Source organism: Geospiza fortis, unplaced genomic scaffold, assembly GCF_000277835.1.
Source record: "Geospiza fortis unplaced genomic scaffold, GeoFor_1.0 scaffold41, whole genome shotgun sequence".
NCBI classification, from domain to species: Eukaryota; Metazoa; Chordata; class Aves; order Passeriformes; family Thraupidae; genus Geospiza; species Geospiza fortis.
Window position 1 is genome coordinate 5,980,047 of NW_005054299.1, and position 27,883 is coordinate 6,007,929.

Sequence of the window (27,883 nt, forward strand, 5' to 3'; positions counted from 1 at the left end):
AAGTTTACATTATTCACACTTTGATTGCTTTTGGTCTCCTTAAAAAAAAAAAAAAGCCTTCCAATTTTTTGAAAGTTAATAAACAAATTGCTGGAATGAAAGCAAAAAGCAACTTGGATCCAATTGCTTTACCTTTTTCTAGTTCACAGAGAAATTACTTGCATAAAAGTATTCTGAGCTGATTCTTACCAAAAGCATCTTCAGAGACAGGATGTGTGAAAGGGAATGAATAAGTATCAAGAACAAAGAAGAAATGTTTCATTATGCCATGGTGCCTAACACCAGCTGTAGAACAGTGCATATGTGCAGCACTGGCTACTGTACAAGGAAAGCTAATCAGTATTTGCCAGACCAGCTGCAATTTAGCTTTGCAAGTTTTTAACTAAAACTATTATAATAAAAATGCCTTTCCTAGTAAAAAACAGCTTTTCACAAAACCAAGTTATGTATATCTAAAATACTAATTACTTTCTTACAACGTGCTTCTACAACTTGGCTTGTTCTGCCCAAAATGGACTATCCTGAAGTTCTCTCATTCTAGTATCTGTAACTTCAGTGGCCTCAATGTGCTCCCTATCTTCTGTGTTACTGTGCAGAGGATGTGATGCATGGGTCTCTTCCAGGTGTGTCATGCCATAGTGTGTCCTGAGCCTAACTGGAATCAAAGAGAAACATGGTGCAGATAACAGGGCCCCACACATATGGCAGGTGGAGGGAAAGTCTTGTCATAGAAAATGCATTTGCTCCATTTTAAATACATCGAGTGGCAAAACATAGTTCTGTCTCTATCATGGGTGCAGATACAGTTGGAGGATTCAAAGTTGTTTAGGTTTTTTGTTGTTGTTGTTTTTTAAATATGAACAATTGAATGTGTTTTTGACAGGTTTTAGAGTGTGTCTGTGTGTGTGAGACTCTTAGCTTTTATGTTGTGCTTGCTGCCACAGAAAAAAGCCTGTGTAGGTTGCTGTTGCAGCAGGTTCACCCATCCTTCCCAGTATCAGCTTAGCAGTACTTGGTCACTTCTCTATCAGGGCAGATGACTTTAGCCTGTTTTGTACTTGGCAGTTGCCACATAAGTAAAACAATGACCAGTTGGCACCTTGACCCAACTGGTCAGGAAGCTGAAGAGTTGCACAGTTAGCATCATGTTTCTGAGGTAAACCTGTGGACTTGGACGGTGTTGTCTTGGATAGGATGGGATGAAGAGTTGCCTTTGCTCTTGGTGTTTGTACAGAAACTTCCTGTTCTGGAAGGCAAGGGCACAAAAATTTACAGCTGCTTTAATGCTCCTTTGTGGCTTGCCAGCCTTTGCCTCTAGGGGTGAGCAGTCTCTAGCATGGTGTTAATTAAGTTACAGCAGCTCCCCTGAGCTGCTCATTTCACTGAGCTGTGTGTAAAACACTGTGTATGCTCCCAGCACTCATCTCCCATAAGGATTGCATCCATGTGCTTCCTAGACCTAGAAATTCTGTGAAGGAGGCTCTTGGGAAGACTGCTGGTGTGCAAACTGCTAGGCTTCAAAGCATATCTACAGTAAAAATACATCAGTGTCTTTATACACACATAAAATAAGTTTGGAATCACTGTGAAATTGCAGATTTTCATAGCAGAAGGTGTTTGCATAGGATAATGGGATGGAAGACGACAATTTTGTGTTGCTTTGAACATCCTGGAATCACTTTGTTTCCTGTTTTGATTTAGCTAATAAAAAACCAGCTTTGAAAATGTTGCTATGGTATAGTACCACAAAATACAGCTGAGCACATTTTTGCATGCTTAGCTCTCAGAATATAATTTTTCTAGCAGCAAAAGATAGTGCAATTATATCTGTCTTCTGATACTCTGTAGATTCATTGTGGTTTCTGTTGGTGTTGGTATTAGCCATTAAAGTGATAGACTTGAGGAGCAAGTGAGAGTCATAGCTGAGCTTCAGCAGTGAAAGGCATTAGCTGTGGTGTCAGAATTGGCTTTGGTTTGGTGTGGAGTCCCCCAGAGAGTGCTGCATGTGAATGTCAGCAGGGTCTAGGCAATTCTCTTCTCCTGCCAGGAGCAGCAGCAGCATGGGCAGCCACAGCCTGCAGCTGCCTTGTGGGCAGCCACTTGGTTTTTTTCAGTTTATCTCCATGCCAAAGTCACAAGCGTTGCAGTGTCATCTCGTACCTTCTCAGTACCCAGTTTTGTTCCCTCAGTGCCTTTATCTCTCCTGCTTGGGTTTTATTGCATATCATCAAGTAAGGTTAGTCCTCAGCTTTATGCTTCTGGTTATGTGCTGCAGCAGGTCATAGGGTCAGTTTGTTTGTTTGTCCTTGTAAACCACCAGCCTTTTTACAGTGAAATCCAGTATTGAAATTCTGTGAAAATCCAATAAAGCTACGGGTGAAATGAACAGGTGCTTACTACAGCCTTAAAGAGACCCTAACTAGAGTTACTCTTTTAAATTCTTTACCAGCAGGTGTTTATAATTCCCTATTAAAGCCATCTTGCTTCTCACTTCAGCAGAAACATTTTTAAAGTATTAATCATAAGGCATTCATATTTTTATACCCAGAAGTTAAAGACCTGGCTTATTTTGAGATAAAAGGTAATTTATTTCCCTGAGATTGTATGTTTGAGTTTGGTTTTCAGTGATAGCAGCTCCATATATGAATCACTTGTTCACTTATTATAAAGTAATAAGAGACACTTAAACTTTTTGGATGGCAATAAAAACCATATGTGAAAGAATTAATGAAAAACATGCACTGCATTCCTAAGTTTTTTGGTTGCCTTTTTTTTTAAATTGTGCTTTTTTAGTTTCCAGTACTTTTTCTTCTGTTAGTTTAACTGTGTTATAGTTTTAGCTTCATGGACAGAGCAAGTGTGGAGCACACAATGGAAAAAATGTGCTCTGCTGACAGTGTGTGCTGTCTGCAGAGAGTGCAAAATTCAGTGGCTACCTCAGACTGCTTTCTCATCAGACAGTGATTTTGTATCAGATGGTTGTTGAAGGTGCTCCTGTACCTGAGAGCAAATGGAGACCCCCATCTATCATTATTGGGCTTCTTGCTCTTGTTCAGACACAGTGCATATTATTAAAAACCATCAATACTGTCACCAAACCAAATTGCGTGCTTGGGAGTTTTTATCACTGATTTTTGGTGAAGTCAGGATTCTATAATTGAAGCAGGAAGCATTTAGATAGTGTCTTATTGAGCTTGTTTGGGTCCAGTATTCCTTGTTCAGTCGTTGTTTTTGTTTGTTTTTTTTTTAATAAAAAGCTAGAGTTTAATAATCAACTTCAATTGTTTCAGTGCTAATGGTAACTGTTGATAATACTTAGATTCATAATGTCACCCAATAAATGAAAAACCAAAGTTCACTTATCAGTTTATGTAAAATTAATAACCAAAGATCTGTTTAGAAATTTCAAGGCAAAGCTGTAAAATCAGTCCAAATCAGGGCAAGTCTCTCATCTATTGTATTTGACTGTTTGGCTGGCACTGCACCAGGGCTCTGTAACAACAGTGCCTGTCTGTCTGTCAGGATCAGCAGGCATTGGCACATGATAGCTTGGGGTGAGAGATGGCAGAGCTGCAGGCACATAGGAATTCCACTGTAAGGTTAAGTGTAACAGTCTGGGCTTGGTGGCTGAATTTGGTTATTCATCTCTGTGCTGTTAGCACTGGTTTAAATTAGAAACAGGCTTCTGAGCTCTTGTCCCTCAGGTTAGTGGTCCTGCAGAGTTCTTGGACACAGGCCTGAGAGCAGAAGGCTTGTGGGAAAGAAGCTATTTGTAGTTTTAAAAAACATAGCTTCACTGGTCAAGCAACTAGAAGGTGAAGACAGATTAATAAATGTACCCTGAATGTGGTAGTTTATTGTATATTATTAGAGTGTTCTGCATGGCCAAGCTAGCTGGAGTCTTTTGGGGTTTTTCATTTGCCTGTAAATCACTTTAGGGTGCTGCTACACGTAAAAAGAACTGAGCTGGGGTTTTAATGCCCCGGCCCATGTTGAACTTTCAAACTAGATGGGGTGGGACCTACTGAAAAATAGTCAGTAATAATTTGCAAAATTACTGTAATAATTCCTTTAGTTCTAAACTTATGTATGTGTATAATCTACTGTATGCTCATAGACATGCCATTATGTACACTCTTGCTGGCTGAAGAGCAGTTAATTACAGAACAGACTTGTGGGGCTACCTCAGTGTCTTGTCTAATGAGGAATAGTGTAATATAAAATACATTCTCTAATATTATGTCCAGTCTTGTTGAAGAAATCATTAATTGAGGGTGAAGGTTTCTCACATGCTTCTACAAAACTACTTGGTTTTTTGGTTTCTTTTGCAGCATGTTTTTTGGAAAACACGGGAGGATTTTGTAGTCTTGCTGTCTTCAAATTTCTGAAGTATCTGAGCTTTCATGTCTTCTGAATTGCTTTTTGCCCTACATATTTCTGAGTTAATCTACAAAGACTTCTTTGATCTTTTTTTTCTCCTCTTTTCCTATTATTTTTATTATTTTCCTTTGCAAGCCTTTCATATTCCCCTAAGATTATGATTCAGGGAAAGTAATACATTTCTTAAGTGCCATTGCACGAGTCTTTCTGTGCTGGCTTCATGGAAGCACTAATTTCAGTCTTTCAGATGGTTTGAATTGCAATATCTTTGCTCTCTGTTATCACTTGCAGGGTTTTTCATTGGCCTTACCTTCCAGCTTGCTTTCCCTGATTTGCTGGGTTTTAAACTTTCTTCCAAAGGTGAATGAATAGAAATTGTTAGGAGTTGAATTTTAATGTTACTGAGCTGCTTTTTCTTATTTCTTCAACTATTTTTTTATAAGGCCTGATTAAAAGCTTATTCATGCTAATGGGAATCTGCTCTTGGTACAAGGGAGCTTTGCAGAAAACTTTCAGTCAGTTCACTGTTCTACAAATTTTACTTGCCCCTAGTTCTAGTCAGTCCTGGATTACCATGCCTTGTCAAGAGGTTCCTTGCATAAAAGGTATCTATGCTGGCTTGCAGTCAGAGAAGATGCACTCATTTCTTTGCAGGTCAGCCAGGCTTCTGGAGCTCCCTCTCACTAGCAGCACCTTGTTTCACCAACATATTTATTCCTTTCTTCTCTGTCAGGCTGTAAACTTCCGAAGAACTTGCTGTAGATACTGTGGTTGCTAACATCTACCTCCAGTCTGCTGGGACCTATTTGGTTTAGTGTTTACACTAATGAACTTAACACTTAACACAGGAAAGTGGAATTTCATTGATGGCACAAAGCTGGGAGGCCAGACTGATAGAGTTGGAAGCTGAGATTTTAATACAGTAGGACCTAGATGTTCCTGAGGCTGAAGTAGTATTAAAAAAAAATTAAATTATTCATGCAGGAGTTGTTAGTAATGTTCTAGCTATAAACAGCCAGAATTAAATGGTAGGGGAAAGGGCTATAACATGCCACTTAATTGTACAAAGTTTGAACCACTCACTTATTTTGATAACACAAATGCAGTCCCAGGTTGTATCAAAAGTAATTCTAATGGAGATAGAGGCCTTGTGGAAAGTGTTAATGCATCAAAACCCTGGTAGATTCTCCTCTGTAGTACTGCATGCACCCATAACCATAGAGGGTAAATGTTGTTGTGCTGTGGAGACAGACTAAACCCTTATTGTACAAAAAGAGAGTTAAATAGCTGGATGTTTTTATTTTTTCAGAATATGAAGGCTTTGAGGATTGCTCTTTTCATGCTCACCCAATTCACTTTCTGACAGCAGATGGGCAGACCTGTGCTGAAATGAGCAGCCACGCTGTCACACACACAGAGAAAGAAAACAACCTCGCATTATGTTATTGTCACCTGGAAATTGAGAAGTTCCCAACTAGTAGGAGGAGGTTTTTGGATGCTGTTCTGAAATCAGCAGTGTGTTTGTGTCTCTCAGTGACAGCCAGAGCTCTGCTCCCAGAGCAGGTGCTGCAGTACTCTGCAGAGTAAAAAACATCAATGCAAGCCGAGACAGGGCACTGGAAGAGCATGTTGGGTATCTGTCAGGCTGGAGTAGGCTGAGCTGAGCCAAGCCATGATGTTCCTCCAGCTCATTAGTTTGCATTAATTTTCAAAGCCACATGCTTGAGCAGTTTTTAAAATTACCATGTGCCCTCACCATGTCCTGGCTTCGCTTTTGGTGTCTCTCCTTGTGAGAGCAGTGTTTTGTGTCACTTCAGCTGACTGGGGCCATATTTTAGTCAAATTAAGTGTTTCTTTGTCTTTGGGGCCGAGTTAATGATTTCCCCAAACCTCTGGGGAACCCACGGAGATCCAAGACCTGCTTGGAGTCTGCTTAGGTCCAGCATACCCAGAGGGCTGCTATGCCTGAGCCAGTCCTGGGAGCATAAATTGGGAGTGCTGATCCTGTGTTCCCTGGCACTTGTGTAAAGGGATTGTTGAAGCTCCAGAGGTGAAATACCGTGGAGCCAAGCAGAGTTTGGCAAGGGCTGTGAATTTGAGCTCAAAGCTGCACAAAAAGCAGCTACAGCTGTTCCCGGTGAAGAGCTGGCCCCTGGAGCCAGGGCGCTGCAGCCGCTTGGTGCTACCTTTTGTAGCAATTCTGGGCTTGAGCTGTTCCTTTTTGTGTGCTGTGGGTAATCCATGGCACCTGGGTGTGCTACCTGCAGAGCCTCAGCTGTGCTTTTCAGTGGGTTTGATCCATATTTGAAAGGATTTATAGGATGTCTGCAGTTGCAGATTAATTAACTTGGCAAGTGCCAAGGGTTCTTCATGATGTGCCCTCCTGGCCCTTTCCACACTCATCCCCCAGCACCCCCTTCCCCAGATGCTTCTGCTCAGGGGATGGTGGGATCTGAACATCTCTTTATATGGAACAAAATATTTTTACTTTCATACCCAATGTTTTCAGGCTGGTAGATACCAGAATTGTCAAGGATTTTTTGTTGGTTGGGGTTTAGTGAGTTTTTTACCCACTCTCTTCAGACGTTTTGTTTTCTCCCTTGTCATCCCTTACATACATATCTATCATAAGATGACAGGCTCTTTTTTCCCTAGAAGGAAATAAAAGTCTAGACATGCTGCTTTGTACTGGAAAATAGTGAGGCTGCAGGAAAGGATCATAGTCTAATGCTCTTGATCATTCAGTTGAGCAAGTATAGTATGAAAGAGTTAAATCACTGATTTTCTTAACTTGCAAATACAAGAATTTGGCCTCGGGCAATTAACTGCTGTTTGAGAATGGTGCTGGTAGCTGTCATCCTCTCTAGTATTTCAAAAGATTTTTACATTAATATCTGCCCTACAGGTTATTCTAAGAAAAGGAAATTTACAGTCTTAGACAAAAACATCTTTCAATGGGCTGTCTCTTTTTCTAATCCTTCTCCCTCTTTAGGGAGAGGCTTAATCAAGCTTTACCTAGCCTGTGTCCTTCTAACAAGTGTTTTAAATGTGTATCTTCAAAGGTAATCTTGAGTAAACACAGCTAGTTAAAAAGCTAAAAAAATGTTCTTTCTTTAATGGGAAACTTCAGAGAACTAATTTGTATCTCAATGCCCCGTAGATATTCTTTTCCCTAAGCTCCAGGAGAGCCTCTTCTGCCAGAGGCTTGACTGAATTCCTCTTGGACTCTTCATGCCTCTCATCTGCAGAGTCCAACAGGTGCAACTGCCTCCATCCATAAGAATTTCAATTGCAGGTTGTCTCCACTGTTCTAAGCAACAATGAGAAATTTGATCCTAAATTTGTGGTGTCATTTTGCACTGATCTTGTGAAACCAGAAGTGTCAAGCTCAGTGTTAAATCAAGAATTTATGGATTAGCAATGAGCGGTCTTTTGTAAATACCCTCTGGCTTTAATTTATAAGACTGTTGGTGCCAGATTTTAATAGAAAGGTCATTGTTAATACATTACTCTTGGGTTTGGCCAGAGTTATTTTATCTCTGAATGTATATACTATAAAAATATATTGGTGGATAAATGAGACATGGTACTAGTTTGGAGTAATTATCTAAACATTTATGTCAAACTAGTGACAGCTCCAATCTTTAGCTTTTCTTAGCAATGCAATTAAGCAATGCACATGTGGTAAAATAACTGTTGTGTCTAATTTAGCCACCAGGGAGTGATTTTCTTTGTTCCTTTTTACCGTATCTGAGACAGGTTTTCTGCTGTTCTCAGTGGAGAGACTCATGGGGTTCTTGTTCAAAGCACCCATGTTTTTTCTTGGAAAGAAGTGAGACAACTGTTTTTCATCTTTTTAATATTTGCTCCTTTCGTACTGGACTTCTGTGGCTCAACTTTCATTGTATTAATATGCTAAATAAGAAAGAAAACCTTTATGTATGTGTTAGTTTTAAATTTTTCAATTATTATAATTATTGACCTGGTTTCTTTTGACTTTTTAGATCTCCGAGTTTGACTTGATCTGTTAAGCTATGATTCTGTGGAAATAAGTCTGAGTTTCTCATAATTTCAATTTCAGATGTTTTAGGGAATGCCAGACACAGATTGCACAATCATGCAGTCTGAGTATTAATCTTATGCTTTATTGGGGAAATATTTCCAAGCATTCCTTGAGGATTGTAGGGAAGTCTGTTTCATGTTTGTTTCTTAAAGAAGTACTAAAGTAATTGTTAAAAAAATCTTAATTTTAGATCTTAATGTTTGTTGTGTCAAATGTGATTAGAGATTTCTTAATACCATATTGCTAATTTACAGTTATTCTTCTACTCAACTCCACTTCTAGTCCACTTCTACTCAACTATTCAAATTTTGGTTTGAACTCTGAGTTCCCTGTCTCTGCTATGATTTTCAAACCCGCACTCGTAAAAAAGTGTCAGTGTTCCAAATTCACAGCAGAATATTATATTACTTTAGTTAATATTTATGCCATAAATGGATATTAATTACTAATGAAGTTGAAGAGCAATAAAAAGTTACTACTTCATTGATGCAAAGTTACTGGAATATTTGGCTCTTTATCATCAGTGCTTTTTGAAATGGAACTGTAATTTTCCCTGGTGGTAGGGAAGCTCACATTCCTTGAAAAGGAACTCCTAAAGGCTTACAAAGTGCTCAGATTCCCACAGAGATGAAGTACATGTGTCTTGTCACAGCTGTGAGCAGTGTTAGCTGGAGTCATTCTGAGCTGTTGCTTTTTTCCTTTTATTCTTCAGGATACAAAGCTTAATAACACAGGTTGCTGTGTTAGTTTGTGATGGTATATAATTCTTGATTATATTCATCTGCAAAAATCTTGACACTTTTTCCTGTGGTGTCCTCGTGCCTTAGCTTGGCCGCTAGGATTTGGAAAGGTGGATGGCTGGGTGGGAGAAAGAACCAGTTGGGGAGGTGACCTGGGAGGGTTGTGGTTAATGGGTCATGCTGTGCCTGATGGCCAGTAGGTGACACAGGGAGTCTGCAGGATTCTGGTCTGGCCCTGCCCTGCTCATTGTCTCTAGCAATGGCCTGAGATAGGTGACACAGGGCACTCTCAGGTTTGCAACGACAGCAGACTAGGGGCCCAGTGGCTGTGCTGGGGAGATGGGCTTGGGGGAACCTCATTAATGAAGCAGAGACAAATTCCAAGTCCTGCACCTGTGGAAAAGAAGAGTCTCTGGCAGGAACACAGTGTGGGGACAGAGGGGCTGCAGGAAGCAATCTCTATGGGAAAGGCCCCTGAGGTGCTGTCAGGTGCTAGGAGAGAGGCTGTGCCATCTCCATCCTAGGAGTTTTTTACATTTGCAATAGACAAAAGCCTGAAGAACCTAGTTTGGCCTAATGACCAGGCAGAAGTTGAACTTAGACACCTCACAAGTCCTTTTCAACCTGAAATACCTCATCCTGTAATGCGGTGGCTAATTATTTATTCAGTTTCAAATTTGAATTTTGAATTGTGCCTTTATAACTTAACTTGCATGTCTAAAATGCTACATGCTCAGTCTGTTCTATCAAAAATTCAACTAATGCTTGTTCTGTGTGCATTTAATGTTCCATTAAAAGAAAATAAAATCTGGGCCTTTACCAAGCTCACATTTCAAAAATAATTGTTCTATAACCAGTGTGATTTGCATCTCTGTGCTTATTACTGTGCTTATTACTGTTTATTCTTTTGTGTAAACTTGCCACATGATTAATGTGCCTTTTTGTTTCAACAGAGGGAGAATATATCAAGATGTTCATGCGAGGCCGACCAATCACAATGTTCATTCCTTCTGATGTAGAAAGCTATGATGATATTAGGACAGAGCTGCCTCCTGAAAAGTTAAAACTGGAGTGGGTGTATCCTTAATATCAATAACTACTCACTGTTCCCTTTTTGTCTTGTCTTGCATTTGTCCCTTTTAGAATCCAGTCTTGTCTCTTCTCTGTTAAGAAGTAAAAACTAAAAGGTGAGGGGAAATGTTCAAATTAACATAACAATGGAAATGGTTTGTGGCTCCTGTATAGTACAACTTTAAATGGCAGGCTACATAGGTACAGAAATACTCTACTTTTTCTTTGTTTTTTGCTGTTGACACTAATTCTAATTTATTAACTGACTTATATTTAGTGCAAAAGAAAGCATCTTTGGAAAGTTACATAATTTGAAAAATGTCCTCCACTACCTCTCACTATGTTAATGTAGGCTTTGCTTCAGGAATAGTTAGTTTTCAACTATGGAAGATGTGGAGTTTGTGTCCTTTCGTATGGAGTGAGGATTGGAGAAGCAGCCACCCTTTGCACTGCTTCTGTATTTCAACTCCAAAGTGAAACAGTTAATGTCTTGGAACCTATTTTTGTATTAAATGCACTAAATTTGTCATTTGAGGAACTGAGTAGGTGTGTGGCTGATGAAAATTCTCCAAGCTTACTAGATCAGACATTAAGTTCATTTTAAGAGATGTGCTTTTGCACATGTTTGGGTCTTCCTGTCTCTCCCCCATCTCTGCAGATTTTTCCAGTAAGCTGTTATTGTGTTAGTAAGTTTCTTAGTACTTTAGTAAAATAACATGTCTAGGCAGCACTTGAGTTGTTGTAATAATCTGAAGTTTGATGCTCTGAGGTTGCTGAAAGCAGGAGGATTTTTTTAGCAATGTTGAAAGAAAGTTTCGGATTAAAGTCTGACTGGAAGGAAAACAGAGCCTTTATTTATGCTTTGTAAAACTGTGGTACCCAATTTTCCAACCATCACAGCTCTTGGTTGCTGATGCTGGTACTCATGACTGTGGAGTGAATTGGGTCAGTCAGTGATCTGGCTGAAATGTAGTCTCTTTTTGTGAAGCTAATTTTCAAGCAGGACCAGTACATTAGTTTGACTTGCCTCACAAATATGCAAGGACTGGAACTGGCATGCTGGAGGAACATCAGCTTGACTTTTCCAGCATCAGTGAGCAGTTTGGACTGATGAAAACTGATCATGAAATCACACCCTCAGTTAAGTAGGTGCAAATCCCAGTGTGGACACATTTAATGTCCAAGAACCTTAAGTTCAGGTTCAACCAGTTGGCTGCTGAGGTCTAATGAAAGTGAAATAAATCTAGTTGAAAGAGACTGTCCATATGTTTTGGAATCTGTTAAGGGAAATGTCATCCCAAATCAGACCAGTATATTTATGAGTGCAGGGTATCTTTTAGATGGAAAGGTGAAGAGAATGAGGAAAAGGCAGTAAAATTTATGAGGACAAAATATTGGTCTCTATTAATTTGAACTTGAAAAATTGCTCTTCATTTGCAAACTGCAGCAGCAGCACACTTTCTCCTTTATGCTTAGGTTTAGCAAGGGGAACAAATCTGCAAGGTAGCTGTATCTTGCAAATATGGTGGCAAACTGAACCCTGTACACCTTATTAAAAAGGCATGGGGACAATGATTTACTGAGTATTTTACTAATGTCAGTATTTTACTGATATCACCTGAAAGCTCAACTGAGTGTTGAATAATAGTTCCATTCATAGGTTTTGTTTTGAATTCTTATAATTCTCCTGCCTTCTGGATGATTTTTATTATTAGGTTTTTCTTTGTTACTAGTCTTTTGGAAAATTCTGGTCAGCTATGACCAGCTGCAAGGAACAACAGGCAGATTATTGGGGTGGATTTTTTTTGGTTTATTGGTTGGTTGGGAGGGGGGTTCTCCTTTTTAAATGGTTCCATTAGGTTTATTCAACTCCTGATACCCTGTACTGTAGATTCAACTAGGGAAATAGAGCTTTTGTCTGCCTTGCAGATTATTGTCATTTGAAGAAATGCCTAAGCTGCTTGGCAAGGTAAAGCAGCTCATGGGGGAGTCTGAGCTTTTGACTGTCTAGTTCCTGAGTGATATCATTTAAGTTGAATAATTTAGTTTGAGTATCCCTGCTTTGTACTGCAATCTTTGCTCATGCACTTCAGAACTGGTTAAAGCATATCTGACATTCCTAGGAATAGCAAAATTGGCTTATTTAGTAGCTTCAGAGGTCACAGTCAGTGCAGCTTTTAGCAGTGACTTTGTAGATTCTTTCTCCCGGTGTATAGGAGCTCAATTTCAGGAGGGTATTTCAGACTCCGTTTTATGAGATTATTTTTAGCAGTAGTGCTCTTCTTTCTAAGAATAATTGAAATCAGTTGTAAATATACTGCTGAAATCTGGTGTACGGTAGATCACTTTTCTTTGAGGGCAGTAGCTATTTTTAACCAGTTCAAACAAACAAACAAACAAAAAACCCCCAAAACTTAAAGTTTTTAAACATATCAAATGTCGTGACAAAACAGTCCTTGTAATTGATGAGAAATAATCACAATATCAAGGCAACTATCTCGTAATTTCCATGATTTAATCATCAGTTTCACTGAAATATTAACATTGAAACTCAGTGGAAATCAGGCATCGAAGTTGTGTCACCCCTTTTTCTGAAGAGTTACAGTCAATTATTGCATTAATTTTGTTGCACTGTATATGCTGCTTTGTTCTGCATGTGTGAAGCAGGAAAGAAATGCTGTGGAGCAACAACCCCTCCTTTTTTCACTCAAGATAGTCTGGAATGGAGAATGAGGAAAGCAAAAAAAAAATTGTCCTACAAAACAGTTGGTTCATTTAGGTATTTGTAAAAAGAAATGCTTCCAGAAAATGCAGCCACTCTTTGGTGCTTTATTTTGTAGGAGGGGTAAAAGAAAGGAAGGTACTTAGAAAATGTATTTTTTTTTTTTCTCACAGTTTCATGAATGTCAGAATTCAGTGGTGGCTGCCAAACTATTTAGCTCTAGCTTGGCTAAGCATGGAAGACTTATGCTTTGGAAAGACATGTTTGTGTAAATCATTAATACTTTCCTAGGATGAATGTTCAAATACATCAATCTTACTAAATCCTTATCAATACATTCCCCATTGTGTACAGCAGATGAGCAAAATCTGCGTCTCTCCTCTGAGAAGGTATTTAAAATAGCATTCTTAATGCTTCAGGATAGAAAAAATATTTTCATTGGTTTGTAGCCCATTGCTTTTGAAAGTTCAGTTTAAGTTTATTATTTTTTGTAAAAGGCCATTCTGGAAGTTTCTTTTCGTTCCATCAGAGTTTAAAAGAAGAAAGAGGAATTGAGTGAAGAAGTAAATAGTAATTGAGGAGAAGCAGAGGCATCCTTTCTTTCTACCCTCAGCATTGTGTTGTACCAGCATTGCTCTGGATATTGTTTGCTTAGCAAGCCAGTGAATAATCTCTGCTTCAGAGGAGCCTTTGTGTTCTTCCCTGCTAAGGGAAGGCAGCAAGATATGGATCTGTTTTGTTTTCCACACTCCAAAGGGGTTTAATTGACAACTGAATGCAGTGTCCCTCTTTGAACTATTGTTTAGCTACAGCATGTGTTTTGTTTTACAAGTGTTCCTCTGGTCTGGTGGCACTGCAGAAGAGGAAGGGTAGTGGGGTAGTCAGTGGGGCATTTTTAGGGGTGCAGCACTATTTTTGATACGAAGGTGGCCCATTTTATGGAGAATAGAGATCAGGAGATACCAGTTTAGATATTCCCAAACCTGAACTACTGCACCTGCCTTCATTTATGAGCAAGGGCCATCTTCATCCATCCAGCTTTCTCCACGTGGGCCTTTCACTTCCTTTTATTTACCTTACTAACCAGGACCTCCTTTAGCTAAAGTTGCTTAATGTGTTTCCCATCTTTTTCTTGCTGTTGCAGGTGTATTAATTGGCACTGAAGTGGAAAGCTCTCTAAAGTGCACGACATAACAGGAAAATAATATTTTTGGGGCTACATAGTTAGATGTTAAAGTCTGAGTTATGATGTTAATTGTTCCTGGTGACCCAGGGAACTGAAATATAGGCAGGCAGCCACATTAATAGTCTAGAGGAGGAGAACTGCACCTGTTCCAAAGAAATAACGAGTTGTAATAACGTTTGATCAGTGCCAACCAAGGCTCGTTCACAGTGTGTAAAACTTCTGAATGTCATTAGGACCTGTGCATGTTCCTACAGAAAACATACCTTTTATATATTTTAGGTAGATTTGGATAGAATATTTTTTACTGTGTAAATTCCTTTTAAGTTTGGTTTGTTTAAAAAATACTCTTAAAACAGTGTAAAGAAATCTTTCCTGAACTTGGCAGCTGCTGTGCAGAAGCTTGTCTTTTTCTGCAGGGCATTAGGAATTGTTTTAACAGGCCAAATGAAAGCAACAATCTACTGCCCAGCCTGCTGATACACAGCTCTGTTCCTATAAAAAAATGTTAAATTAGAATAGCAAGTCCTGCTGTGTGGGAACTCTGCACATCACTTCGGATGTGAGGAGTCCCCCGAGACCACGTCGAGAGCCGAAACCCCGTCAGGGGGCTCGGAGATCTTGGCATGATGCCCAGAACACTTGGTGGCTGGATTTCGATCCTGCAAATGAATTGCCAGTTTGGTATGAGGGCTGGAAGGTGTCACAGGTTTAAAGGGTGTTTTTATAAGGTGTACACAGGGTGAAAATATAAGTTTTAAAAATTTTTGTATAAAGGTAATGGGGACAAGATGGAGGGAACAGGGCGTGTCTCATCCTTCTTCCTTCTTCTTCTTGTTCTCCATCTTCTGCTGTGATGTGGGCACTCAGGGATTGGTTTAGGGAAGGGGTGCACTGTCCAACATGGGTGATAGGTATTAGAAGGTAAAGGTAAATATGATATACGTAATTTGTGGTATAAGAGACGGAGCAGCCTTGGGGGCGGTCGGAGAGCATCGTGGCTGCCTTGCTGGTCAGACCTCTGTCTGCCAGGAAGAAAATTTTGTAGATAAGACTTAATAAACAACCTGAAGACCGAACAGCAAAGAGTCCAGTCTCATTCTTCAGAGCCTGGGGTCGCTCCCTGGACCACCCAACTCACCTCGGGGGCAGAGAACAAGCAGCCGGCCCCGAGACTGCTGTTACCTAATGAAATTTCACATGAAAATTTTTACAATACTGCTTTTGCTTTACTTCTACCATATTTTATTTTTAATATCAGTGATCATAATTTCTTGAGGGATTTGGGTTCCTGAAGTGCAGTTGTATGGGAGTTTTTTGTTTTCTTTTTAAACCATATTAGTGAAATTGTGTTGTAGTTCCAGAGGGAAAACCTTAAAGAGCATTTGCTGACATGAGAGCTCTCCAAGAATCCTTCAAGGGAAAAAAAAAATGGTTGGGTTTTTCTGGTATTCAGTGATTATGAAATCCTTAACTAACAAAAATATAGGTATGGGTATCGTGGAAGAGACTGTCGAGCCAATGTTTACCTCCTTCCTACCGGAGAAATTGTGTATTTCATAGCCTCAGTGGTGGTACTGTTTAACTACGAGGAGAGAACCCAGCGGCACTACTTGGGTCACACAGACTGTGTTAAATGGTTAGTACACAACATTTGCATCTAAGTGTGTGGGTAATAATGCAGAAATATTTCTTTTCCTCTCCTGCTATATGTACAAGCTAATTAATGTCACTGTAGTTGTAGTTATTTCCTGTTTAATCAGTCCCAGTAGATTTCACTGTAATAAACACAGCACAAACAAATGGTGTTGGAGCAGTCCATGCTAGGATGTCTGGTTTAAATGTAAAACAGGGGGATATGTATACAATCTAAGAGTGCCAGAAAGGATCTTTGCATAAATTATTCCAAATAGTTGTCCCAGAAATTAAAAATTGTTGTTAGCCTGACTCCAAATCAGTTGCTTACAGGCAGTATGACAAAAGTGCAATCTTTAAAGGAGAACTAGAAAACTGTGTCAAAAAATGAGCAGTCATACTCTCATTTTGTAAAAGATGCATGATCCAAGTATAAAGAAAGTCAGGAAAATCAGAAAGATGCTTGCAAAAAAAAAAAAAAAACTAGAGAAGGAAAATTGAAGCCATTGTCTTTGTGTCAGGCAGTTACAGAATTTGCTAGATCAGTCTGAAGAGTAGTGCATAAAATGTAATGGTGAACATAAACTCTCTACTGTGCATACTTGATTGGAGAAAATTTGACATCTAAAGCTCTTTTCTCTTGTCTGTGTAATTGATTACTGAGGAAGGAATGCTGCCAGTTTGTGTTCTTCGCTTTCATTCAGAAACTTGAACTGAATTGTAAATTTTTTTGATGTCTGCCATTATGACATCTTCCGGCGCTGGCCCCCTTTAATCTTTCAGTGGCTTTCTTCACCATTGCAGTTTCACAGAGAAATCAATTAAGAATGTAGATCAAAAAATCCCAAGGACTGAGAGGATGTATTCTCTAAAATCTGTTTTTGCACATGAGCTTCAAAGCAAAATGTGATAAGCAAGGACACATTTTTACTTCCACTAGTGGTGCACCACACTGCATTAGTACAATTACATCAGTAACGCATTTCAAGTGGTGGTAATCCCTGACTCCTGGAGGCACAGGCAAGCCCTCAGCCAACTTTTATGCCTTTTTTCCCCCGGGTTCATGACATATCTAGGTTTAGGCATAAAATACATTATAGTGTTTATAACTATGGCACATAATTATGTGTAGGAGGTTCACTACAGACCCTGTAGATTGTGGCCTCCCAGCGTGGTGCAAACCTGAGATGTGTCAGGGCACATGTGGAGGTGGCTCTTCTGGCACTCCTGGTCGTGTGTCACCAAGCAGTCAGTACAGTGTGGAATGAAATATCTGATGAGAAACGTTCAAGTTGTCTCCTTAGAAGTGGGATTTAGGATCATAATTGTCTTCATGGGCTTTTGTTGAGAAGCAAATAAAAAAAATTACAAAACACCTCTCAGTTTTGAAGATGTATGACAGCAAAAGCAAGTCATATTTCTGTCTGTCTTAGTCTTGCAGTTCATCCAGACAAAATTAGAATTGCAACAGGACAGTTAGCTGGAGTGGATAAAGATGGAAGGGTAAGTAATAGAGCTGTTGAGCAGTAGTATCTTGTTTTGAAAATCAGGAAAAAGTGGTTTGGGGTTTTTTAATCATCACCTTCTGTCTGCAGTTTATATTAAGCACTGCATTTACTGAGGTATTTTGAGTTTTCTCAGGTAACAGTCTGTATCTCTAGCAAAAGACAGTGACAATGAAACACTCAACCATACATTAAAAAGAGCAGAAGCTCTAAAGTCCCATATCTGCAAGCAAACATGAAGCTTGTAATTGATTTATAAGGCCACATCATTTCTGTTGTATTACTTTCAATATGTGTTCTCCCAAGGGAGAGCAAATCCCCAGTTCTGTGGGTCAGTATAGTCTTAAGGCTTCATGGAGGAGGAAACCAACTTTGAGAATTCATGGAAGGTATGCCAAACTTTCCTATAAACTTGCTAATTTATGAGCAAATATATTTAAATGCTGCTCTCCACCTCTTAGCATAATTCTGTCAGAATTTGAATAATTGTATTATTTTCATGAAGTTATAGACAGAGAGGGGAAAAAGGACAGATGCTATGAAGTGTAGAAGCCTGTTAAATATAACTCTTTTTCAGATGTTCAACCTAATTTTTTTATGTGGGGGGTTTTGTATATATGATTTCCACTGAGCATTTTCTGAATCTTCTTAGAGCTGGTTGGTTTGTTTTTCCATCAGTACAAAGGTTTGTCACTTTCAGTGGTGAATGCTGTCCTTAAGCCAAGTTAATTTGTGATTGTTTCTAAGCTAGTGTTGGATACTGGTTGCATGAAATATAACCATGGACATTTTGATTGAGTGGTTGGTGGTAGTTAAAAGGCTCAGTGCACCAGGATTTGTTTCTTTTCTTTATTTCCTAATTTATATATATAAGCCCAGATTTGATTATTATTTTCAGTTGTTGCATAATATCACTAGTCTGGGGTCTCAAATGCAAGATGACTCTTCCATTATTTATTCACTTCCTTGAATTGGTTAAAGCATTTCCAACAACTACCAAATGCCACTCTTCTGCCTCGACGGCTCCGCTGCCACGCTGGTAGCCCAGACAGAAGGAACAGCATTGCCTTGCCCGTCCCCTTTAGGCTTTGAGGGTAGTGCCCAGCAGCATGACCAGCACAGGTCACTGTGCCTTTACCCTGCAGTCTGTAGTGCAGGCAGCACCCTGTGTTTCCCTGCTGTGACCTGTCTGTGCTTCCCACGCAGTCCCTGCAGCCCCATGTCAGAGTGTGGGACTCGGTGAGCCTGGCCACGCTGCAGGTGATCGGCCTCGGCACCTTTGAGCGCGGAGTGGGCTGCTTGGATTTCTCCAAAGCGGTAAGATGGGCACCATGCCATTCCACAGCAGGTCCTATGGAAATGGGGAGAAAACCTCTGAAAATTCTCCATGTTGTTGTGTAGCTGATCTCTTTTGATATTAAAAGTGTGTCACTAAAGTTTCTGTATACTTTCTGAAAACAGCTGATAGCTGGGAAAACAGGAAATGGCACATGTAAAACCAAACAGCACGATAAATAAATAGCAGGCAAAAAAGTAGAAATTGAAGTCCACGCTGGGTTTGGTGGTTTGGTTTTGTTTGTGAGGAGCTTGGTTCTTTTTATTTTGATGTTAAAAACAAATTTGTTTGTGAGGTTTGTGAAGACAAAATTTAGTGAGTTCTGATAGGAGGGTTAACTTTTTTGCTTTCACAGCTGGAGTAGGTTTTTGTCCACCAACAGGAAATTAAAAAAAAAAAACCCTCACATTATCTTGTACTATTTTTTCCTGAGGAATAGCTTGTTCACTTTTTGCCTCTTCTTTTACACAGAAAATAAACAGAGGTCTTTGTTACTGGACCCATAGAATTTATCAGGAAAAATTAGTAGCACATGGAGATGCACTGCTTGGCATTCAGAAAGTTCTCATTTCAAATTTGGAAATTAGTTGGGTTTGGTTTTGGTTTTTTTTTGTAAAATATGGGCATATTTTAATCTTTAAGCTGCCACTGCATTTTTGCCAAAAGACTGAGACATATCAGACCTCCTGAAAACCCAGGCTGGATTCTTGCATTCCATGATGAGGAATTCATATCAGTAAAAAACAGAAATTGCAGAAAAACAATGTCTGCAGTATTTTGCTAATAGAGGAAGAGATTTATAGGACAGCTGAAGTGGGAAGGGATGTCTGGAGATCACCTCATGCACTGTCCTGCTTACAGCAGGTTCTGTCAGAGCAGGCTGCTCAGGCTGTGGTCCAGCTGGCTTCTGGGAACCTCCCAGAATGGAAACTCAGCAGTGTCTCTGGGTGACCTGTTGAAAAGAAATTCCTGCACTCTCTTGCTGCAGTTTCACTTAGCAATTGGAATAAAGAAAGCAATTGAAAGAAATTTCATAGCATTGAAATGTTGCTGTGTTAGATATAGTACATTTTGTGTTTCAGTACATAATGTGAAAGGAGTCCTGGCACTCCTGTCACTCCAACAAACCAATGAAATTTACATACTTGGAGAGAGATCTTTTTCAGTGTGAATAAGAGTGCATTCCATCATTTTAAAAGCAGGGAATTTTTTGGGGACTGGGTTTTAGTTTTTATTGATTCTGTTTTGCACTTGAAACTGAATTAGATTTCTTATTACAGTCTCACATGATTGCTCACTAGACTGAAACAGTTTGTGTGCAATATCTACCACTGTTTTTTTACTGCAGGATTTATTAACCCCCCCAAGAGCTGCGTACAGTGCCAATGCTGTCTTCAAGGTTCCTTCCCACCTAATAATTCACATGTATATTTGCATATTACTGCTCAGAATAGTGCTTGGGAATAATAGCTTTAGCCACTTCTATTTTCATAATTTGTTAGAGAATGAAGTTCAAGAATCAACTTCATGATAATTTAAGTCTTCTCCAAGTCTTTCTACAAATGTCCTTGAAACAGCTGGTTTGTGCAAGTATGCATTGCTGGGAATAAGTATGGTTTTGAGATTTTTTTTTCTCTGTTCCTTTAATTACGTGTAGCCATATATTTACCATTTTGTTGTAAAGTTATTCAAAGTAAGTGGTTTCAGTTATTTAATACTGAAGATGCTGCTCTACCTCCTCTGTAAACACTGTTTTATTCAGAAAGTCTTACCTTGGCCGCAGTTTTACCAACTACATGATGAAACTGCTGGTGTTTTATGACCCATAAGGAAAAAACTATGCTTACAGAATCTGATAATGTAGTTGTGTGTATGTGATGGTGGCATTTAGGGAGAAAAACCACAAGTGGAGCTGTGTGTCTGTCCTCTGAGACCAGAGGAAAAACAAAATATTTATAAGAATAGCAAAAGAAATCTCTTTGCTGTCAGCATGAAATTGCAAACAAGAAAAAAAAGCACAAACAAAAAACCTAGCATAAAACAAACAAAACCAGAGTAAAGACTTGGTAAGATGCTTCTAAAGCTTTCCTAGAGTGTTATTTGAAGGATGATCATTTTTTATGAGATTATACAAAAATTTATGTCTGTTTCTAAGAAAGAAAAAAAGGATAATTCCCTATATCTATTGAGGTTGTAATTACTTTAAAAGGACTTTGTTAATTTATATTTCTACTTTTGTGGATTTTTTTAAATACCTCTACCCTGCCCTGTTTGTCAGTACTTTGTCTGTACTTCTTTTTTTTTTTTATTTTTCCTTTAGGATTCTGGTACTCATTTGTGTGTAATTGATGACTCTAATGAGCATATGCTTACTGTGTGGGATTGGCAGAGGAAATCAAAAATAGCAGAGATAAAGGTAATTTTTGCACATGAACATTCTGAAATACAAGTGGTTTTATTCCTATAAATACAAGTTTGTGAGAAAAGCTTTTGATCTTACTTGGAAACTGCAACTGTGTAATACTGATGGCTTGTTTAAGGGTTCCACAGAAATGTATTCTTACTTGTTTATTGGAAATGGTTTGAATATTGAAGGGTTTGGAATTGCATTTTACTCATCCTTAAAAGCCAATGCAAATGAAGCAATTGTCTAATGGTTTCTTAATTAAAAAAAAAAATCCTGGGAACTTAAAGAAACTAAACTGACGATTCAGTCTGTAGTGGTTAAAAAAATAAACTACTTCTAAACATTCCACATTTCAATTTTGTCTGAATCAAATTCCGATTATTGATTGTCAGTGTGTGTCTCTTCTCATTTGAAGTCCTAAGTACTTTCATGGATTGCAGTCATGTCTACTTTTCTTTTTGAAACTTTCCAAATTTCAGAGCAGTGAGATGTTTTCAGAGATGCTGCACTCAGTGCTCAGATAAAGTTGATTTCCCTGGGAATACCCAATCCTTGTGTTTCCAAGCAAGCAAATATTTCATGCATGTGGAACTATTTGTCTGTTTTTAGAAATCATGCTTGACAAGCATATATGTCTATATCATTACAAACTTGCCATTTCAGGTAACAAAATCATGTTGGTTTGACCTATTTTCTCTAGATTATGTTGACCAATACTAACTGTATACTACAAGTTTTAATTTAATTCTTTAACAGTATTTTCATTTCCTTTTTGATATTTATGTGAAACTATTTGGCATATGCCTTGTATTTCCCGTTCACTGACGTTATGTTTTGACTGTTTTTTCACTCAGGGGAGTTCCTTGGTGTTTCAGAATTGGCTAAAAATTATTTGGCAGGGACAGCTTGCCCTTCAGAACTTATTCACATCTAGGGGTTGGTCTTACAGTATCTTAAGCACCTTCCACAGAAGATGGTGTGAGCAGAGTTGCATCCCTTGAGCTGGGATGCGAAACAAAAGCTGTTTCTTAGCTGAACTCCATTAAAGTTTTCAGGCCTTAATTTCCAAATGATTTTTTTGACACAGCAGATTTGCTCCTGTGAAAACTCTGTGAGAAACATAATTTAATAAATATGGCTATGAACAACAAAAATTGTTTTTTAAAGTAAGCCAAAAGTTGTGAAGTCAGAAAAATTGCTCTCAAAGACGTGGCTTAACAGCATGCTTATGTATAGATCGCAGAGCAGCTGGGGTTGGAGGGCACTGCTGGAGATCACCTGCCCAAGCCCCAAGCCAAAGCAGGTTCACCTAGAGCAGGTTGCACAGGATGCTGCCCACGCAGGTGTTCAGTACCTCCAGAGAAGGAGATTCCACAACCTCTCTGGGCAGCCTGTTTTGAAATCCTGTAGAAATAAATGCATTTACTTTCTTGTTCTGTTGTCACTGCCTGCAGGAGATTGGAACTGTCTTCAAAGACAGTTTGGTTGGATATATATTAGAAGTTAAGTAAATGACCAGTCAGTTTGTTATGTTTATAAAATCTATTGGTAAAATATGAAATACTTTAAGATATTAGTAATTCAGTAAAAGTACATGCAGCCAGTAAAAATACAAAGGTGGGACTCTATGTTTCAAAGTTTTGAGTTATGCAGACTTCTCTTTTTCTTCTTTGTGAGGAGGAAAGGAAGCAAAGAACCCAAAAGAATCTTTACAGAATTTCAGAAAGAGAATGATGGATATAATCCTACAATATTATTGTTGTCTTACTTGCCTCTGTCACGGCTTTTTTATCCAGAATAGCAAATAGTCAAAAACTAAGCAGGGTTTTCAATCCAAACAAGTGTCTTTTATGCATTATTCATTGTCCTTGGCAGAAGTCTTAGCTATTCGAGAGAGCAGAAGCTTTTTGTGATTTAAAAGGGATTGTAAAATCCTAACTTGTGTAACTGAAGTTTAATAAAGATCTGTTATGTATGTGAAAAATCAATATATATAAAATTATATGTGCAGTCATTCAGACAGCTGACTTAGCACAGAACACTTAAAAAAAACTTTCAAGCATACAATGAGCTCTCTATTTTTACATATCTCTGTTCTGAAACTTGGGGGTTTGCATGTGTTTCTAGAAGTCAATGTCCTATCTGAATAAATATTATTTCTGTTATTATTTCAGACTACAAATGAAGTTGTTCTTGCTGTGGAATTCCATCCCACTGATGCAAATACCATAATAACATGTGGCAAATCTCATATATTTTTCTGGACCTGGAGTGGCAATTCGTTATCAAGGAAGCAAGGGATATTTGGGGTAAAATATCTTGATATCAGGACAGTTTTAAATCATTGGAAATCACATTTTCTGTACATTTGCTTCGTTGTTACCGTGTACTGTCTGATCAGAGAGGTAAACATACAAAAAAAAGCTAAATTCTGCTTGTGTGTATGCAGGGTGTAAGAATGTGGGTGCATTATTCTAATTATGTAACGAGTACAAGCAATTATCCCGTTCTCTTACTTATTTTGTTTCAGAAATATGAGAAACCCAAATTTGTTCAATGTTTGGCTTTCTTGGGAAATGGTGATGTGCTCACTGGAGACTCAGGTGGGATAATACTTATATGGGGCAAAACTACTGTAGAAGCTACTCCAGGAAAAGGAGCTAAAGGTAGGAGATGTTTGGGGTTAATCACAGATTTTGCATAGTCTGTAGAAGACAAACATAAAGGTTGGCATTAGGGAAGGAATAGAGAAATAGGCCTGGGGAAGGAATAGAGAAATAGAGCATACACTTCCTGTCAGTAACAGGTGGTACTAAAATCCTACAAGTCCTATGAATTTGCTGACTTAAGAGCAGTCTGGAATTTCTCTATAATTAATGACACTGTGCATGAAATGAATGAAAACTACTTTATCTAAATGTTTTGCATTTTTAAAAAATGTGGTTAATCAGCTTTCCTTTGATCTGGTGATTTGAAAAAGGCTGTAGGATCAGTTTAGGGATTCTGCAGGCTGCCTTTGCCTCTTAAGGCTTGTGTTGCACCATGCTTAGTCTCATAGGAATTCCATTAAATGGTGGAGCTGACATTAATAGGACTAGTATGTGAAGTACAATTAAAATGCTTTGTTGTAGCAGTTACATGAATAACAGTTTCTGGTTTAGCAGACCCTCAAGTCTTGATATACTTTAAAAAAAATAACTTTGAAATTTGAAATTGAACTAACTCTTTAGAGCAAAAGCTTTTGTGAAAAAGAAAGGAAAATTATTTGTTACCCAACATATGCAGACCTGGCACAGTTGAGCCCTCATAAATTCAATGATAATTCATTTTACTTGGCAGCTATTTCAAACACTCTGGTTTAAATTGGTATGCCAGGAAAACATTCATGTAAAAAGTACATTTTTAACAGTAAGTCTGATTTTGTAGGTAAATCTTTTTTTCATCTTTCAAGTTAACTGCAGTGGAAAAGTAATTCAACATAATATCTGATATTTAATTTTTAATTTCTTGTGCAAAAATAACCTTTTTTCACTATAACCCTAAGCATTATCAGATAGAATATTTATTTATGTTGGCTTAACTGACGGTGGGGTTTTTAGTTGGTTTATCACATTAGATTGGTCACAGGACTTGATCTCATACTCCCTTTCACAGTGAGAGCACATTGATTTGAACTGACTTGAGGCAGAGTCAGCAAAGTTCAGCTCATAGCTGGGTGCTGCTCCACTTTTTCTGTGATTGCTATTTGAAAATATGCACCACCAGAATCTTTTGTTTAGTTTTTTTTAATTTTCCAACAGCAGTTCTTTTGATGTGAAGACCCAATGAGGATGCAAAAGGCTTCTTTTGCTACCCTTGTTGTTTAATTTTCTCATCTCTTTCATGCTTCCAAGTATTTTCCTTTGGGTAGACTGCTGTCTTGATAGATGCCAAATGCTGGTTGTACTATTTTTATGTGTGGCAGCACATATCCAGCTTTAGATATTAGGTTCATGCATCCTGGAAACTTTGCTATAAATAATTGGCCTTTTATTCCCAAAAGACTATAGACAACAAGTCTTCTAGTTTCTTTAAATAAAGTAGCTTTACTTATTTTCTAATAATGACTTGCTAAATATTTTTTGACTCTAAAAGACAGTTTCTCTTGCATCTGGAAAAACTGTGTTCCTTTGGAAAGCAGAGAAATGAAAGCATTCTACCAGTTGTTGGTTTTGGTTTTGCCTTCACATTTTGTAGGACAGTCAATCTAAAAGAGTTTTTCTTGAGAAAGGAGGGCCCTTTGTTTTATCTTTTTATCCTGTAAGAAAACACTACCACCTTGTGTTTGCAATACTAAGAGCCTGACAGTCCAAATGTAATTATTATTATACACTTCCTTTATTCTTCTGCCTAAAGGCAGAGCTTCTCGTAAACCGCAGGTAAAAAAATGAGTAGTGTTCTTTCTTATTTTCTTTTTTGTGCTAATAGGAGTATATCAGATAAGCAAACAAATCAAAGCTCATGATGGCAGTGTGTTCACACTGTGTCAAATGAGGAATGGAATGCTGCTAACTGGAGGTGGGAAAGACCGAAAGATCATCCTGTGGGATCATGATTTGAATCCTGAAAGGGAAATTGAGGTAAGAAAGCAAGAGTGACAAGGAAATTGCCTTGAAGAAGGTATTGGCTAGCAAGATAGACCCTTCCCCACTCTTAGTAGGGGAAGTTAGGATGCAGTCTTCTGGTTGCTGTTTTTTCAGTGGATGACAATGTTTTATTATAAAAGTGTTTAAATTTTAGCCTATAAATGAGCGTATATGAGGCTTCGGTTCTCCTGTGTTTAAATTGAACAGAAATGTTAAGGGTTTTCTTTCTTCAAAACCCTTCCTTAGTTGTTTGGGGTTTTTTTAATTCATCCTGTTTGAGAGTATGTTTGAGGATATTCTTTAGTATTACCTGTGTTTTTAAAAGTTTGCCTCTCTGGAGAAAGACAATGTCACCAGCATTTGAGGGTTTTAGTAGAACATTTGACATAAGATAAACAAGGGGCAGAATACATATTGGAATTCTGTAATAATTGATGATTAATAAGCTATGATGAGGAACTTCTTTTAAATTTATCCTAAACCGGGTGCTCAGTGAATATGTCTGTTCTTTGTGATTTGGCAATATGGCAGTGCTAGGTCAGTGAGCATGACTTGGAAAAGGTCATGCATTTTGGATTATAAAAACTTGGGTTTTCCCTTATCTTGAAATAATGTGTTCTCCTTAAACAGTTCTTTAAACTCTGGTTTACTCCACTTACCTATTTTGCATTTTTAGTAGCATTTTTTTCTTAATACTTCAGTTCAGTCTAGGATTTGTTACTGCCTTGCATCTATTACTGCCATTAGAAAACATGGCAGTGAAGGTAACCACTGACTATCATATACAATTCCTAGGCTTAAGTAACACACTCTATTCATATTCAACAGTGTCTGTTTTCATTTTGTTAATAATGTTATGTTAAAGCTAATTTTTACGTTACCAGAGTCCTGACAGATTGATTTTTATATCTTGTTATGTTATCACTTAATGTATTTTCTCATATGAAATAATTTAGAAAACAAACAATTGCACACTGTAAAAAAAAAAAAGCAGTGTCTTAGAATTCAAGCCTGCAATAAACAGTCATTAAAATTAAGAATCATTGCTAACATAAGGCATATGAATATTTACTTTAGGCTCATCAGGAAACGTTAAGAAAATCAGGAAGCATTTACTGTGTGCTACAAGATTTTTCTTGGTTTTCAAAACCTGTTTTGGAAAGTAAATAGTAACTGTGTATTATGCCTTTCCTTATAAGATGAGTTGTAAGGCTGTGGAGTCCATTTGTTTAGTGAATTTGACACTTAAAAGCTGTGTAATTTAATTTGTAATTTTTTTCTACTGAAGTTATTAAAATGATATAACTGTGATTGTCTTGGAATAAGATGTTGTATGCCTGCACTGAACAAATAGATGGGGGAGGTTTCAGGTCAAGCCCTGATCGAAGTTATAATAATTGGATTGTTCCTTTTTACTGAGAGAACTCTAGTTCTGATACTGTCACTGTGCTCTATTTGTGATCTGTCAGGATGCCTGATGTGGTTTGACAGATGTTTCTTTTCCCAGGTTCCTGACCAGTATGGAACAATCAGAGCAGTAGCAGAAGGAAAAGCTGATCAGTTTTTAGTGGGTACTTCACGAAACTTTGTTTTGCGGGGAACGTTTAACGATGGTTTCGTAGTAGAAGTACAGGTGAGCATAACGTGTTTTTTTTAAATGTAACCCAAAAATGTGAAGATTTTCTGGTGTGTTATTTTAAGAATCTTAATTCTATTAATTGTTAAATCACATGTGGTTTCTTTCTAGGGACATACAGATGAACTCTGGGGACTGGCATCTCATCCTTTCAAAGACTTATTTTTAACATGTGCCCAAGATAGGCAAGTTTGTATGTGGAACTCTGTGGACCACACACTGGAATGGACCAGGCTGCTAGATGTATGTCAACTCTTTAATTTAAATATAAAGCTAGAAAATAGGGAAAAACATTTAATCTCTGAAACCTCGTCCCACCTGATTGCAAGCAAAAATCCTACAGTTATGCTTTTAAAAACAGCTATCTGAAGCTTTGATAAATTTGGCAAGGTTCATCAGACATTATGTAAGATGTAATCTGGTTACTATTGCTTGATGTCATTTTGACAAGCCAATTGAATAAGTCTTAGTCCTTTATTCTTGTTACAGTTTATTTTTTTTCCCTGTTATTCAAACAATCTGAAGAGGGTATTGTTGTGAAGGTTTGGCTTTAGGTGTCCTTTCCTTACTGTCATTTATT

General features: G+C 38.1%; 1 protein-coding gene across 3 annotated transcripts in view; it reads left to right on the top strand.

The window, feature by feature from the left end:
* EML4 (EMAP like 4) overlaps positions 1-27,883 on the top strand; it is an 87,742-nt gene that overhangs the window by 41,023 nt on the left and 18,836 nt on the right. For all 3 annotated transcript variants that reach the window (XM_031059139.1, XM_031059124.1, XM_031059131.1), the window contains 10 exons: positions 10,137-10,260; positions 15,649-15,798; positions 17,228-17,297; positions 18,506-18,616; positions 20,956-21,051; positions 23,217-23,351; positions 23,573-23,708; positions 25,510-25,661; positions 27,175-27,300; positions 27,415-27,546. In XM_031059139.1, coding sequence (XP_030914999.1) covers positions 10,137-10,260; positions 15,649-15,798; positions 17,228-17,297; positions 18,506-18,616; positions 20,956-21,051; positions 23,217-23,351; positions 23,573-23,708; positions 25,510-25,661; positions 27,175-27,300; positions 27,415-27,546 — 1,232 coding nt within the window. The remainder of the gene's footprint in view (positions 1-10,136; positions 10,261-15,648; positions 15,799-17,227; positions 17,298-18,505; positions 18,617-20,955; positions 21,052-23,216; positions 23,352-23,572; positions 23,709-25,509; positions 25,662-27,174; positions 27,301-27,414; positions 27,547-27,883) is intronic.